At 43.0% G+C, this 16785-nt stretch overlaps 1 protein-coding gene across 3 annotated transcripts in view; it reads left to right on the forward strand.

Moving 5' to 3' along the window:
• The window catches only part of LOC115143266 (immunoglobulin superfamily member 21-like), a 286018-nt gene that overhangs the window by 184562 nt on the left and 84671 nt on the right, over positions 1 to 16785 (forward strand). For 2 of the 3 annotated variants that reach the window (XM_029683481.2, XM_029683482.2), the window contains exon 3: positions 7222 to 7343. In XM_029683481.2, the coding sequence (XP_029539341.2) occupies positions 7222 to 7343 (122 nt within the window). Of the gene's footprint in view, positions 1 to 2134; positions 2231 to 7221; positions 7344 to 16785 lie in introns of all 3 variants that reach the window. The other variant, XM_029683483.2, reaches the window with a different exon arrangement.

The raw sequence follows: 16785 nt of genomic DNA on the forward strand, positions 1-16785 counted from the left end.
GTAGATTCAGACAACCTGGATCTGATACCTGCATAATTTGACACATCATTCAGGAGGAAGACATGAACAATTGTAATGTCTATTGGATTAGATGGACTGTGAAAAGATAGAGGGACTGAAAATGTCCAGTTAACAGACCTCAGGCTTTTTGAGAGCGTCCTATAACTCAGCGCCAGGGACAGTATCTATCTACAATAGATAAGTGCTTTGGTAAGTGCTTTGTTTTTTTTGCACTTTCTGCCTAAGCACCCGTTATGGTAGTTATTCAGGTTTGTACAAAAGTACTTTCTATGCAGTGAATGAGGTACTTGTTGCCATGGATGACCGAGTAGGAAACAAGAGACACACATAATTAGGGTTTCTATTCCAAATGATGACAGGAGAAGATAAACCCAAAAGGTGTGTTAAAATAAACAAATATAAACTGAATTGAAAAAACAAACTCTCCTAAAGCTTAAACTTTAAAAAAGATCTGAAGTAAAAAAGTCCAGACATTTAAAAGTCATTCAGCGCATTCTCAGACGACATTGCGTGAAGGAACACTAAGTAAAGCTATTTTTTTCCCGCTCTTTATGGAAACCCTAAGGAGTCATAAACTGCATGACCAAAAGTATGTGGTTTTTTCCTCGTCGAACATCTAATTCCAAAATCATGGGCATTAATATGGAGTTGGTCCACCCTTTGCTGCTATAACAGCCTCCACTCTTCTGGAAAGGCTTTCCACTAGATGTTGGAACATTGCTGCAGGGACTTGCTTCCATTCAGCCACAAGCGCATTAGTGGGGTCAGGCACTGATGTTAGGCGATTAGGCCTGGCTCACAGTCGGCGTTCCAATTCATCCCAGAGGTGTTCGATGGAGTTGAGGTCAGGGCTCTGTGCAGGCCAGTCAAGTTCTTCCACACCGATCTCGACAAACCATTTCTTTATGGGCTTCACTTTGTGCACGGGGGCATTGTCATGCTGATACAGGAAGGGGCCGTCCCCAAACTGTTGCCACAAAGTTGGAAGCACAGAATTGTCTAGAATGTCATTGTATGCTCTAGTGTTAAGATTTCCCTTCACCGGAACTAAGGGGCCCGAGGCATGGAAAACAGCCCCAGAACATTATTCCTCCTCAACCAAACTTTACAGTTGGCACTATGCATTGGGGCAGGTAGTGTTCTCCTGGCATCCACCAAAACCAGATTTGTCCATTGGACTACCAGATTGGTAAGTGTGATTCATCACTCCAGAGAACGCATTTCCACTGCTCCAGAGTCCAATGGCAGAGAGCTTTACACCGCTCCAGCTGACGCTTGGCATTGCGCAGAGTGATCTTAGCCTTGTGTGTGGCTGCTCGTCCATGGAAACCCATTTCATGAAGCTCCTGACGAACAGTTGTTGTGCTGACGTTGCTTCCAGAGTCAGTTTGGAACTCAGTAGTGAGTGTTGCAACTGAGAACAGATGATTTTCGCTCTTCAGAAGTCGGCGGTCTCGTTCTGTGAGCTTGTGTGGCCTACAACTTTGTGGCTGAGCCGTTGTTGCTCATAGATGTTTCCACTTACATTTTTACATTTAAGTCATTTAGCAGACGCTCTTATCCAGAGCGACTTACAAATTGGGTAATTCACAACAGCAAATACAGTCGACCGGAACAGCTCTAGCAGGGAAGAAATTTGACGAACTGACTTGTTGGAAAGGTGGTATCCTATGATGGTGTCACGTTTAAAGTCACTGAGCTCCTCAGTTATGCCATTTTTTTGTTTTGTATATATAGTGTACCTAACTGCCCCAGTAGCTTTCCATAGTCCCCTACATACACCACGGTGCACTCTGTCCATTGTGCTGTCACAGCGCAGCGAAGATACAGATTTTGTGCCAACCTGTCACTCAATCATTTGAACCTTTTTAGATATTTTCATCAAGGGACATAAAACTAAAACTGAGGGGCACAAGTTTCAACTTAGGGGGCTGAGCCCCCTTTTGTCCCCTTTTGGAGCCGGGCCGGTTTTGCAAACCATTCATTTTCAAAGAACATGATCATGATACATTGTTTCAGGTTATTAGCATTAACAGTGCACAGTATCAATGTTTGAAAAGTACTTTGCTATTTCAACATGTGACGGAAACATTTTTTTTCCTGCAATGAACAGATCTGTGGCACTTTCCAACACTCCTCCGGAAACATACTTTAACAACGGAATTCCAGAACACAACTGGCTTACATGCTGCCGACATGGGGCACGGAGGTAAACAGAAGACATTACCTAGAACTTTGACTGTTTGTAGATAAGGATATTAGTTCAATTATAACGTTAGATGACACCAGTGGCTGTTACAACGTGAACTGTAATGTTGCGATTGTGCATTTCTGCAAAACAGTTATGGGATAAAAGAAGGATAAGGATATTTTTAGGCAGGGTTTTTTACTGTGCGTTCCACGGTACAGCCGTCACACTTGTCATTGATTTGAACTTGTCATTTAACTGTTATATCTCAAACACACATTCCCCTGAGTTCAACATATCAACATCATTCACTTACAATTTTCCATGCTTTGTTGTAAAGTGATGTCAGACAAAAATTTATCTTACAGTTTTTCTGAAAGGTCCATTACAATGACTACAATCCAGGCACAGAGCAGGTTGGTGGGAAAGCACCATTTTCCAACACGGATTTGCTTTTAGCGGCTGACCTTTTGCTGTTGCCTCTCCCTGTAAACCTCGGAACGATGCCACCTCGCTGGTGTGTCTCTACATCCCTGAATTGACATTTAAAAGAGGAACAGATGGCTATAATAATCTTCGGTCCTTGAGTGTGGTGCCAAAGCATTCCTTGGGCAAAGTGGTGTCTCTCAAGGAAAGTCTGTTTGTGGCCAAGCCAAGTAAACACTTTGTGCCTGTGGGGGGTCATGGTCCCTATCCTCACCAGTAGGTCCTGAATCCTTTCACTGATTACACCTCCCTTCAATTAATCTTCCATAGCAATGAAAATGTGATGTCACCCACCTTTGTTACAGCAGACAAAAATGTATTCCACTAATACCGCCTACAACTGTTATACATATCCTAAAAAACACAATATTTGTTGTTCCAGTACTTCTACCTCTGTGTTTGCTGGGACGACACACCCTGCATTTAATTGATTGCTACATACAGTACATTCAGTCTGAAACTGCCATCCTAGAAGTTGTTTATGTGAGTATCAAAGTCTATAACGTCATCATGTAGACCCGGCTCAACCCATCGGTTTATGGGACCAATCAGAATGGTCAGAATGTGTTCCATTCTAGAAATTGTCAGGGAGGGAGTCTAATCTAGACTCATCCTGAAGAAGAAACATCAGTTGGCCGGAGTGGTGTGGATTGGTAACCAAGCAATCCCTGTGCACCTCTTAGTAACTGCCTGAGGTATTTAGCGCCTTTCCCCAGAGACAGAGAAGTGATATGAGTTGTTCCACAGTCATTTATGGGACACCAGAATTGTTTGCTCAAATAAAAGTAATTACGCAGTACTGTCCCCTCGTGAAGTGTTATGTACATTATGCAGTAACTAATCACAATATGCATAGGCCTTATTTACTTCCGAGAGGATTGGATTACAGATAGGATTTTAATTTGATCACCCTGTTGCAGGAGAACTTTACTGCAATGTAGGAAATGTTAAACTTATTTGAGGTTAAAAAGGCTTCTGAAGTTTACACATTTCTGACTTGATTTTCCCTTACGCGAAATCTATCAACCCCTACAAAAATGTCCATTAATTATAATCTACATAATAATTCACATTTCCTGTTGCTGCAGGATTATTTTCCTTCTGTAGAAATCTGACTAAAATTAAGATCTTACATCTGTAGGAAGCGGATGAGATCATCTTCAGAGCGAAGGGAAGAAAGATCCCCAACCCACCAACAATGTCCTCCTTCAAAACGGCATTAGCGGCTCCATTAAAATCCTGTCACCTTTTTTCTTTACGTCTGTCTGTCGCGCTGAAGAGAAGAGAAATCACAGTCATTCAAATGCTAAGTGACTTCCTCTCCCCTGTGAATATTAGAGAGGAGAGCGGTGCTCCATCATTTACTCTGCAGCCCACAAAAAAAAGAGAAGGGGATGCAAAATGAGACTATGGTGCTTTGAATATATCCCCCACCTCCGCAATATCTCACAAGCCATTACCTCCGACTGCTTGACACCTACAGAACGCTGCAGAGTGACAGTCTTCATTAAGACTCAGCTATATACATGGGCACATACCTAAAGCTACATAAGTGAGTGTCACATTGATTTCATCACATTGGCAGTTTTCAAAATTAGTTTGAAAGGCTCCTAATCACAATTTTTAGGCAGAAAAAACACCTTATCGTGGAAGCAAATGGTTCAATGAGATAATTTAAGTCCTGGGTACCCTTACAAAAATGTTCCATGGTATTAGCATGGTAGTTTTCGTTGTACTACCATGGCAGGAAAATACCATGGTATTTGCACCATTACCATAGTTTTTTTTTTTTTTCAAGGTACTAGCTACCATGGTACAAAAATGACCCTGTGGTAGTACAATGAAACAAAATACCATGGTTTTATTCTAGCTGTAACGTAATTCGTCCTCCTCTAACAAGGAGTCGTCAAGATCGGACCAATGCGCAGCGTGGTATGTGTCCATGTTAATATTTAATAAATCAACTGAACACTGAATAACAAAACAACAAAGTGAAAGAACGAAACGACAACGAAAAAGTCCTGTCTGGTGAAGACACAAAACAGAAAATAATCACCCACAAAACACAGGTGGGAAAAGGCTACCTAAGTTCTCAATCAGAGACAACGAACGACACCTGCCTCTGATTGAGAACCATACCAGGCCAAACACATAACCACAACATAGAAAAAATAACATAGACCACCCACCCCAACTCACGCCCTGACCAAACTAAAACAAAGACATAACAAAGGAACTAAGGTCAGAACGTGACACTAGCAGCATGTCGTTATGAAACATGAAAGCATGGTAGTTGTTTACAATGTATTATGATGGTCTGTGTCCCACCGTTTTTCGGGTAAAGTGACCAAATTTTTTAAATTTATGGTACTCACATAATGCAACATTAACTATTTGCTCTGCAATGGCAAGGCGTAGGGCTAGTACCCTCTTAAACCCATTTAGCTAATAGTGAAAAACCCCAACACACATGGTCTAGTAGTGTGGTGTACCCTCACCTTGGGACATGGATAGGGTATGGTGAGAAGAATGAAGGGATTCTGAAACCTTAAACTAACTATTTTAAATTTTCAAGGCTTCATTCTTCCCACCATACCCTAAAAACTGCATTGAAGAGAGAAGCACCATATAAACTAACTATTTTAAATCTTCATCTGGTGCTTCTCTCTTCAATATAGTTTTTAGTTGTCTCTCACTCATTCATCGGGCTTGGCTACTCTTATAAAATTCTAAACAGTCAACATACAACAACAAAAAACATTTGTAAAAAGGTATTAATTATCATCTTATCGCATAGATACATTTTCATCACGTAATTATCAACATATCCCTTAAAACAGCAAGTTACAATAGGTGCGTTCGTAAATTCACTCTGGCTGTCTACTCCCATTTCAGAGAGCTCTCGTCTGAGTGTGCCAAAGCGCAGAATAATTGACAAATTTACGAACGCTCAATACCCATTGAATATGGCCGGTGTCAGTAAACGTCAACAAAAAAGGGTAATTCAATTCAATTGCCAGCAACAGTTACAGTCACCAACGCTCTGGATAACATAAAAACAGCCTAGCCAGCTCTGCTAGGGCAAGTAAAATGGTCAGAGTGAGGTGTTCTCTCATTTGTGTCTTGAAGTAGCTAGCAAGCTAGCCAACGTTAGCCAGTAAACTTGGGTGCTTGACTGCCGTTGTGCGGCCAGCTCGGATAAACCCTAACTCAGAGCGCACTCTGAGCGCAGTCTGGCACTCCAGATTGAATTTACGAACACACCCAATGTTTCCCTTTGTTTACACTCTGTGTGAACGTGTAGTGATCCTGTCACCATGACGACAGGCTAGCTTGACTGGCTCTAACTTTAGCCAACGTTAGCTTCTATGCTAACAAATATTAAATATTAATGAAACTATCAAAACATCATCAAAAATAACAATTATATCATTACACTCCGCTTAACTTGGTGTTTAATATGTTATGCGTTATAACTCGCTCACCGTGATGATAACGTTTAAAATATTTTGTTTATCTGGCACTTTTCTCTTTATTTTTCAGGTGGCTTGGCTCTCTCATTCAACTGACTCACTGGCTAGGCAGTATAGCGTGAGAGCCACTGTAGAGTGATAAGAGTGTGAAGCAACCACTAGAGCGAGCGGCTCCCTCTGCCGGCCCGAAACAAGCACAACATCCCTTGACTATAACTACTGTAAATAATTGCAAAATGCCAAAAATTAGGCTACCATATATATTCATTCTCCTACATTTCAGATTGGCAAGCCAGGGAAACCAAACATGAGAAAAAAACAGTACTATTTATACAGAAAGTATTATCCCTTTTTCACAGAAATGGTTTCCCTTTTTCTTTGATGTTACAGACAAACTAGGACCAATAATAGTAGTCTGCCTCTGACTTTATCAGAAACTTTCCCATACTGGTATATAAATTCATCAATATAATCTTAACCAACCTCTTTTGACCTTTGGGTGTTTATGTATTTAATGCATTATACTGCCATTGTGCTATGGTAACGCACAATTAATAAAGATGGTACCATATGATATTTTTTGTTACCATGTATCATAATTGTCCATTACCGTGGTAGAATGTATAATGCAGGTTAAAACCATGGTATTTCCATGATCCACATCTTACCATGTTGAAAAATTTGGCAATACCATGGTATTATTTAGGCGCATGTCAGTACCATCATAATTCAAAGCTAAAATCATGGTATATTTCCATGATTCAGATCTATACCATGGTATAAATGATGCAATACCATGGTAATATTTAAGTACAATGGCAGTGCCATGGTAGTACCAAGGCTTAAACCATGGTACATTTCCATGATTCAGACTATACCATGGTATAAGTGCAAGTACCATAGTGGTACCATGGTACATTTTTGTAAGGGTACTGAATTTTCCTTATGCAAGCTGTGTTCTGGCTGGTGGTACCAACGTACCTTTCACGTATAGAAATATCCGTCCCATATATAGACCATATTTTGTTCATGCTTTCTATTTTTGCTTGACAGGTCACAGACGGGGGCACCATTAAGCAGAAAATTTTCACCTACGATGCTATGTTTAATACCAATTACTCGCACATGGAGGACTATCGCAAACGAGAAGACCTTGTGTACCAATCTACGGTCCGGTAAGCATCACAACCAATCACTTCTACATTGAATGTTTAAATGTCATCTTCTCCCATTTAGTTTGTTGCCCTGCTACGTTGTACACTATAAGCCTATTTAACCTACAGTATATCCCAAGAAACTCCCCATGTTGCTAGGAATTAGTGAGCAGAGGTTTTGCTAGTTCCTTCCTACCATCTGTTGCGGATGATACTGGGACTGGATGTGATGACCCAGATGGAGGGTCAACACCATCATCGTCTTGGCAGGGAGAAGGAGGGAGGGGACGAGAGGTGGTGAGACTCTACTCCGCCACTCTGCTGCTCAGGATGTAGATTTCATTGTTGAGCTCTGTCTGAACAGCTGGCCAGGTCAATCATTATTCCCACCACAGAGCTGCTTATTTTCCAGGTAGTGTGGTTTTCCTTTATTTTCCAGGTAGGGTGGTTCACCTTAGGCACAGCTTGGGGCAGCACTACTGCATGCAGGGCTGTGCTCCATACCTCCTTCGCCACCATCCTTCCCATCAAACACACGTACATACAGACCCTACCCGATCCCAGAATATAGAGCCCTTCTGTTTATGCATGAGCAAGGTTTGCAGAGTACAAGAGAGGGATGGAGCGAGAGGAATCATCTGGCTCTGGTTGGGTAGATGACATGTCTGAGGAGTCCTGGGTACTCACTTCCTTTATCCCGAGCCTTAACAATATGGCTGGCATCTGCTCCCCTCTCCCCCAACCATCTCCCTCCCTCTCCCCTCCCTTTCCCTCTCCCCCAACCATCTCCCTCCCTCTCCCCCAACCATCTCCCTCCCTCTACCCCAACCATCTCCCTCCCTCTCCCCCAACCATCTCCCTCCCTCTACCCCAACCATCTCCCTCCCTCTCCCCCAACCATCTCCCTCCCTCTCGCCCAACCATCTCACTCCCTCTCGCCCTCCCTTTGCCGCTACCCCAACCATCTCCCTCCCTCTCGCCCAACCATCTCACTCCCTCTCCCCCAACCATCTCCCTCCCTCTCCCCAACCATCTCCCTCCCTCTACCCCAACCATCTCCCTCCCTCTCCCCCAACCATCTCCCTCTCCCCCAACCATCTCCCTCCCTCTACCCCAACCATCTCCCTCCCTCTCCCCCAACCATCTCCCTCCCTCTCGCCCAACCATCTCACTCCCTCTCGCCCTCCCTTTGCCGCTACCCCAACCATCTCCCTCCCTCTCCCCAACCATCTCCCTCCCTCTCGCCCAACCATCTCACTCCCTCTCGCCCTCCCTTTGCCGCTACCCCAACCATCTGCCTCCACCCCAACCATCTCCATCCCTCTCCCTTACCTTCTCCCACAACCATCTACCTCCCTCTCCCTCCCTTTCCCTCTACCCCAACCATCTCACTCCCTCTCGCCCTCCCTTTGCCGCTACCCCAACCTTCTGCCTCCACCCCAACCATCTCCATCCCTCTCCCTTACCTTCTCCCACAACCATCTACCTCCCTCTCCCCCACCCATCTCCCTCTCCTCCCATGCATTCTCTCCTCTTGCTTTCATTGCCTCCCTCCATCCCTCTCTCATATTGGCACTCGTACTTTGTATAGAGGAGTAATAGAAGCCATTAAGCCAACACACTGCATCATCTAGTACCTCTTATCTCCCCTCCCTCTTCTCCCCCTTCTCTCCCGCATCCCCCTTCTCTCCCCCTCCCTCTTCTCTACCCCCTCTTCTCTACCCCCTCCCTCTTCTTCCCCGTCCGTCTTCTCGTACCCCCTCTTTTCTATCCCCCACTCCCTCTTCTCTCCTCCTCCCTCCTCTCCCCCTTCTTCTCTCCCCATCCCTCTTCTCTCTCCCCCTTCTCCCCTTCCCTCTCCCCCCACCCTCCCTCTCCTCACTCCCTCTTCTCTCCGCCCTTCCCTTTTCTCTCTCACCATTCCCAACCTCTCTCATATGTATCTTTTATTTCTGAGCTACTGAGAATTTCCCGACTGAGTATGATGTGCTCAGACAATCCAACAGTACCTTCAGGGGAGTAGTCATCATTGGAATGGACTATTTTACACATGTACTCATACAAGGACAAGTGCGCACACACACACACACACTCATTAGGATTTGAATCGACAGTCGCAGCATGAGGAACAGTTGGACAGTACCTGCTCTGACCTGTCTGTCTGGCAGAGTGCTTAGCCGGCGTTAGTCAAGCAGAGAGGTAAAAGGGCTACAGCCATAGTCACCAAGGACAAGTCAATCCTCCCTGATGTATCCCATGCCTTCCTCCATGGCAGAACACAGAGTTCAACAGCAGAGAGGGATGCAGAGCTCTGATATTTCACATAATCTCACATATCCACCTGAGAGAGGTAAATGTTCTCTACAAAGCCCTGGCATGTGACCACAAATGAAAGCTGTAATATTGTGAATTTCACAGAAAGCCCTAGATTCTCATTGAATGCCCTGTCATTTTTTCTTAATACGTTGTTAAATATCAGGAATATGCTGTGCTTGTAGTGTCAATATTACCCAGGTAGATTTGCAAATAGAAAGGGAGGGGAAAAAAATTCTGTCTTTTTTATTTTTATCAACTGCCCCTGGGCTTAGAAGTAGACAGCTAGCTGTTTGACAGATGACAGTGATACAGGCCATAACTCATCCTTACCTTGACGGCTCTTTGATGAAAAACAAAAAAGATGGGAGAAGATTAACCCTAATTGCTCCTGTAAGTCTCTCTGGATAAGAGTGTCTGCTAAATGACTAAAATGTTAATGTAAATATAAGATGAATGGCAAACACTATATATATATATATATATATATATATATATATATATATATATATATATATATATATAAAAACAATTAAGCTACATTCAAAATACCAAATTCAAGAATTGTCTCTTCATCTGCACAGCATTTGACAGTTTATGTAACACTGTCATGGTTATAGATTCAAGCTTTGAACAATGAAAAACCAGTCAAAGTGCTCTTCATATACAGTGTATTCGGCAAGTATTCAGACCCCTTGACCTTTTCCACCTTTTGTTACTTTATAGCATTATTCTAAAATGGATTAAATACATTTTTTACCCTCATCAATCTACACACAATATCCCATGAAAACCAAGCAAAAACAGGTTCTTAGACTTACAACTTAAAAATATTTTTAAAAGAAAATCTGAAGATTCACTTTGACATTCAGATCCTTTACTCAGTACTTTGTTGAAGTACCTTTGGCAGTGATTATAGCCTCAAGTCTTCTTGGGTATGATGCTACAAGCTTGGCACACCTGTATCTGGGAAGTTTCTCCAATTCTTCTCTGCAGATCCTCTCAACCTCTGTCAGGTTGGATGGGGAGTTTCGCTACACAGCTATTTCAAGGTCTCTCCAGAGATGTTCGATCGATCGGGTTCAAGTCCGGGCTCTGACTGGACCACTCAAGGACATTCAGAGACTTGTCCAAAAGCCACTCTTGCTTTGTCTTGGCTGTGTGTTTAGGGTCATTATCTTGTTTGAAGGTGAACCTTTGCCCCAGACTGAGGTCCTGAGCTACCTGGATCAGGTTTTCATCAAGGAACTTTCTGTACTTTGCTCCGTTCATCGTTCCCTTGATCCTGACTAGTCTCCCAGCCCCTGCTGCCAATAAACATCCCCACAGCATGATGCTGCCACCACTATGCTTCACTACAGGGATGGTGCCTGGTTTCCTCCAGACATGACACTTGGCATTCATGCTAAAGATTTCAAGTTGATTTCATCAGACCAGAGAATCTTGTTTCTCATGGTTTGAGAGCCCTTAAGGTACCTTTTGGCAAACTCCAAGTGGGCTGTTATGTGCCTTTTACTGAGGAGTGGCTTCCGTCTGGCCACTCTACCATAAAGGCCTGATTGGTGGATTGCTGCATAGATGGTTGTCCTTTTGGAATGTTTTCTCATCTGCACAGAGGAACTCTGGAGATCTGTCAGTGTGACCATTGGGTTCTTGGTCACCTCCCTGACCAATGACCTCCCCTGATTTCTCAGTTTGGCTGGACAGCCAGCTCTAGGAAGAGTCTTGGTGGTCTTGGTGGTTCTTCCATTTAAGAGTGATGGAGGCCGCTGTGTTCTTGGGGACCTATAATGCTGCAGAAATGTTCTGGTAACCTTCCCCAGATCTGTGCCTCTACACAATCCTGTCTCGGAGCTCTACGGACAATTCCTTCAACCTCATGGTGTTTGCTCTGACATGTACTGTCAACTATGGGACCTTATATAGACAGGTGTGTACATTTCAAAATCATAACCAATCAATTGAATTTACTACAGGTGGACTCCAATCAAGTTGTAGACTAATCTAAAACATTATCAATGGAAACAGGATGCACCTGAGCTCAATTTCGAGTCTCATAGCAAAGGGCTTGAATACTAATGTAAATAAGCTATTTCTGTATTTTATTTTTAAAACATTTGCAAACATTTCAAAATACTTGTTTTCGCTTTGTCATTATGTGGTATTATGTGTGGATTGATGAGGAACCTTTTTAATTTAATCCATTTTAGAATAAGGCTGTAACGTAACAAATTATGGAAAAAGTCAATGGGTCTGAATACTTTGCTAACACACCGTAGCTGTAGCCTCAATGTCCTCCTGTGTGAGATTGCTTCAAGCAGAAATATTACCACTTCCATGTCAAAGTCAGATTAGGGTTGCAAAGAAGCAGTATACTACTGTAAACTTTCTGAGTTTACCAGTAAATTACCAGAATTTTGGTAATTGTCAAGGAATATACAGTGGGGCAAAAAAGTATTTAGTCAGCCACCAATTGTGCAAGTTCTCCCACTTAAAAAGATGAGAGAGGCCTGTAATTTTCATCATAGGTACACTTCAACTATGACAGACAAAATGAGAAAGAAATATCCAGAAAATCACATTGTAGGATTTTTAATGAATTTATTTGCAAATTATGGTGGAAAATAAGTATTTGGTCAATGACATTTAATCCTAGTAAAAAGTCAATGTCTTAGGTCAGTTAGGATCACCACTTTATTTTAAGAATGTGAATTGTCAGAATAATAGTAGAGAGAATGATTTATTTCTGCTTTTATTTCAATGTAAACTTCTGACCCACTGGAATTGTGATACAGTGAATTATACGTGAAATAATGTCTGTAAACAACTGTTGGAAAAATGACTTGTGTCCTGCACAAAGTAGATGTCCTAACCAACTTGCCAAAACTATAGTTTGTTAACAAGAAATTTGTGGAGTGGTTAAAAAACCAGTTTTAAAACCTCTTTGGGAAAGGCGTGCTGCTAGCGGGACACCTCGACAACATCCGGTGAAATTGCAGAGCACGAATTATAAATATTTAACTTTCATAAAATCACAAGTGTAATACATCAAAATAAAGCTTAACTTCTTGTTAATCCAGCCACTGTGTCAGATTTTAAAAAGGCTTTACGGCGAAAGCACACCATGCGATTATCTGAGGACAGCGCCCCGATTATAAAACCATGGAAAACATATTTCAACCAGGGAGGTGTGACACGAAAGTCAGAAATAGCGATATAATAAATGCCTTACCTTTGATGATCTTCATCTGTTGGCACTCCAAAAGGTCCCAGTTACATCACAAATTGTCATTTTGTTCGATAATGTCCTTCTTTATATCCATAAAAACTCAGTTTAGCTGGCGCTCTTTAGTCAATAATCCACCCAGTTTCCCTCCATCAAAATGCATACAAAATTAATCCCAAACATTACTAATAATTTTTCCAAACAAGTCCGACAACGTTTATAATCAAACCTTAGGCATCCTAATACGTAAATAAACTATACAATTTAAGACGGAGAATCTTTATTGTCTTTACCGGAGAAAAATACCAAAGAACGCTCTCTCATTCACGCGCTCGGAAACACTACAGCCAAAATGGGAGCCACCTTTTGCAAAAACCAGCCTGAAACTCTTTCTAACGACTGTTGACATCTAGTGGAAGCCCTAGGAACTGCAATCTGAAAGACTTCGCCTTATAATAAAATTGACAGCCATTGAAAATAGTGGTAAGCATGAAAATGTTTTTGTGTGTTATGGTTTATTCTCACGGTTTCGCCTGCCATATCAGTTCTGTTATACTCACAGACATTATTTTAACAGTTTTAGAACTGTTTTCTATCCAAATGTACCAATTATATGCATATCCTAGCTTCTGGGCCTGAGTAACAGGTTGTTTACTTTGGGCACGCTTTTCATCCGGACGTCAAAATAGTGCCCCCTATCCCAAACAAGTTGAGTTTTATACTTATGCTTAGTTTTATACCCTAAGTATATGTAAACTTCAGACTTCAACTGTATATACTTGTAATTTTTCCAACAATAGTTTACAGACAGATTATTTCACTGTATCACAATTCCAGTGGGTCAGAAGTTTACATACACTCAAATCAAATCAAAGAAAATGTATTTATATAGCCCTTCTTACATCAGCTGATATCTCAAAGTGCTGTACAGAAACCCAGCCTAAAACCCAAACAGCAAGCAATGCAGGTGTAGAAGCACAGTGGCTAGGAAAAACTCCCTATAACGGCCAAAACCTAGGAAGAAACCTAGAGAGGAACAAGGCTATGAGGGGTGGCCAGTCCTCTTCTGGCTGTGCCGGGTGGAGATTATAACAGAACATGGCCAAGATGTTCAAATGTTCATAAATTACCAGCATGGTCAAATAATAATAATCACAGTAGTTGTCGAGGTTGCAGCAAGTCAGCACCTCAGGAGTAAATGTCAATGTCAGGCTTTTCATAGCCGATCAATGAGAGTATCTCTACCGCTCCTGCTGTCTCTAGAGAGTTGAAAACAGCAGGTCTGGGACAGGTAGCACGTCCGGTGAACAGGTCAGGGTTCCATAGCCGCAGGCAGAACAGTTGAAACTGGAGCAGCAGCACGGCCAGGTGGACTGGGGACAGCAAAGAGTCATCAGGCCAGGTAGTCCTGAGGCATGGTCCTAGGGCTCAGGTCCTCTGAGAGAGCGAAAGAGAGAATTAGAAAGAGCATACTTAAATTCACACATGACACCGGATAAGACAGGAGAAGTACTCCAGATATAACAAATAGACCCTAGCCCCCCGACACATAAACTACCACAGCATAAATACTGGAGGCTGAGACAGGAGGGATCAGGAGACACTGTGGCCCCATCCAATGATACCCCCAGACAGAGCCAAACAGGAAGGATATAACCCCACCCACTTTGCCAAAGCACAGCCCCCACACCACAAGAGGGATATCTTCAACCACCAACTTACCATCCCGAGACAAGGCCGAGTATAGCCCACAAATATCTCCGCCACGGCACAACCCAAGGGGGGGGTGCCAACCCAGACAGGAAGATCACGTCAGTGACTTAACCCACTGAAGTGACGCACCCCTCCTAGGGACGGCATGGAAGAGCACCAGTAAGCCAGTGACTCAGCCCCTGTAAGTTGAATGTGCCTTTATACATCTTTGAAAATTCCAGAAAATTATGTCATGGCTTTAGAAGCTTCTCTTAGGCTAATTGACTTAATTTGAGTCAATTGGAGGTGTGCTTGTGGATGTATTTCAAGGCTTACCTTCAAACTCAGTGCCTCTTTGCTTGACATCATGGGGATATCAAAAGAAATCCACAAGTCTGGTGCATACTTGGGAGCAATTTCCAAACGCCTGAAGGTACCACGTTTATCTGTACAAACAATAGTACTCAAGTATAAACACCATGGGACCACACAGTAGTCATACCGCTCAGGAAGGAGACGTTCTGTCTCCTAGAGATTAACGTACTTTGGTGCGAAAAGTGCAAATCAATCCCAGAACAACAGCAAAGGACCTTGTGAAGATGATGGAGGAAACAGGTACAAAAGTATCTATATCCACACTAAATTGAGTTCTATATCGACATATCCTGAAAGGCAGCTCAGCAAGGAAGAAGCCACTGCTCCAATACCGCCATAGAAAAGGACACCATCCCAACCGTGAAGTACGGGGGTGGCAGCATCATGTTGTTGGGGTGCTTTGCTGCAGGAGGGACTGGTGCACTTCACAAAATAGATTACATCATCAGGAAGGAAAATTGAGGATATATTGAAGCAACATCTCAAGACATCAGTCAGGAAGTTGATGCTTGTTCGCAAATGAGTCTTCCAAAATGGAATCTTGTTTTTTTATTGTTGCTTTTGAGCCCTACAAGGCTGTACGTTTGTTTGTTTTTCTTTATTGTTTTTGTTACTGGTTCTCATTAAAATAAATTATGATGAACCCAAATCATGCTGTGCCTTGGTCCACTCCTTATAACAATCGTTACAGAAGATCCCACCACAAACGGACCAAGCAGTGTGGCCAGGAGGAGAAGACATTCTGATCTTGGGAGGAGATAATGGCACAAGACGAAAGCCTTCCATGGAAGCAGACGCAGGAGGATCAACGGCGACTCCGAGGTTCAAGCCCGAGAGGCAGCCCCCCAATTTTTGGGGGGAGGCACACGGGTTGGTCGGCAAAGCCGAGGGGCGAATATGAGAGCTAAGAGGAATATTGGGATAGACTGAACGATGAGTATTGTTAGATAGTTGAGGGGAGTGATGAGGTAGAGTGGATGTTTTGGTGTCTGGAGCAAGACAGTCTCCGTGAGGAGCGTGGGACAAGTCAGGCACCATGTTTTGCGGAGATATGCAATTTGTCTCCAGTGCGCATCCACAGCCCGGTGCGTTCTGTGCCAGCTCCTCGCATTTGCCGTGCGAAAGTGAGCATCCAGCCAGGACGGGTTGTGCCGGCTCAGCGCTCCTGGTCTCCAGTACTCCTCCTTGGTCCAGGATATCCTGCGCCAGCTCTACGCACTGTGTCGCCAGTGCGCCTTCACTGCCCAGTGCGTCAAAAGTCAAAAGTTCCCAATGTTACCTCAATTGCGATAGATTACGTGTTAATTACAACATTACAGAATATTCTGGCAATTTTGGTAAATTACCAGTAGCTTTGCAACCCTCCATGTGACTTTCCCATACTACTGAGGGAAAATAAGTTGTTGAAGGTGTTTAAAAATGTAATCCATCAGTGTGAATATTTAATATGAGTCACAATGTTAGACATACAACCTTTTCCCCATTCCTAAATTTGAAGGGCAAGTCCCGCTGTCATTCTTCAACAGGCTTCACAGAAAGACTCTCACTCGGGAAAATAAATCAGTGTTGTGAGGCTTCTCTGTGACCCTTTGCCGCTGTTTCACCTATCTTTCCATGCCTTGCACCATCTTGTCTAAGAGCTGTCTTCTCAGAATCTTCCTCTCTTCTTGTGTGGGTTAGGCTCCAAACAACCATCCAGGCCTATGGATAACAACAATATACAGCTTTGTGTGTAAACACAGGCTTGGGACAGACCAGCATACACATAGTGGCCTACAAAGCCATCCCCCTCTCACAGCACAGAGAATCACAGTGTTCACATCAATGGCATTGTGTTTAAAATAGGACTTTCCTCTC

This window comes from Oncorhynchus nerka, linkage group LG15 (genome assembly GCF_034236695.1).
Source record: "Oncorhynchus nerka isolate Pitt River linkage group LG15, Oner_Uvic_2.0, whole genome shotgun sequence".
Taxonomy (NCBI): domain Eukaryota; kingdom Metazoa; phylum Chordata; class Actinopteri; order Salmoniformes; family Salmonidae; genus Oncorhynchus; species Oncorhynchus nerka.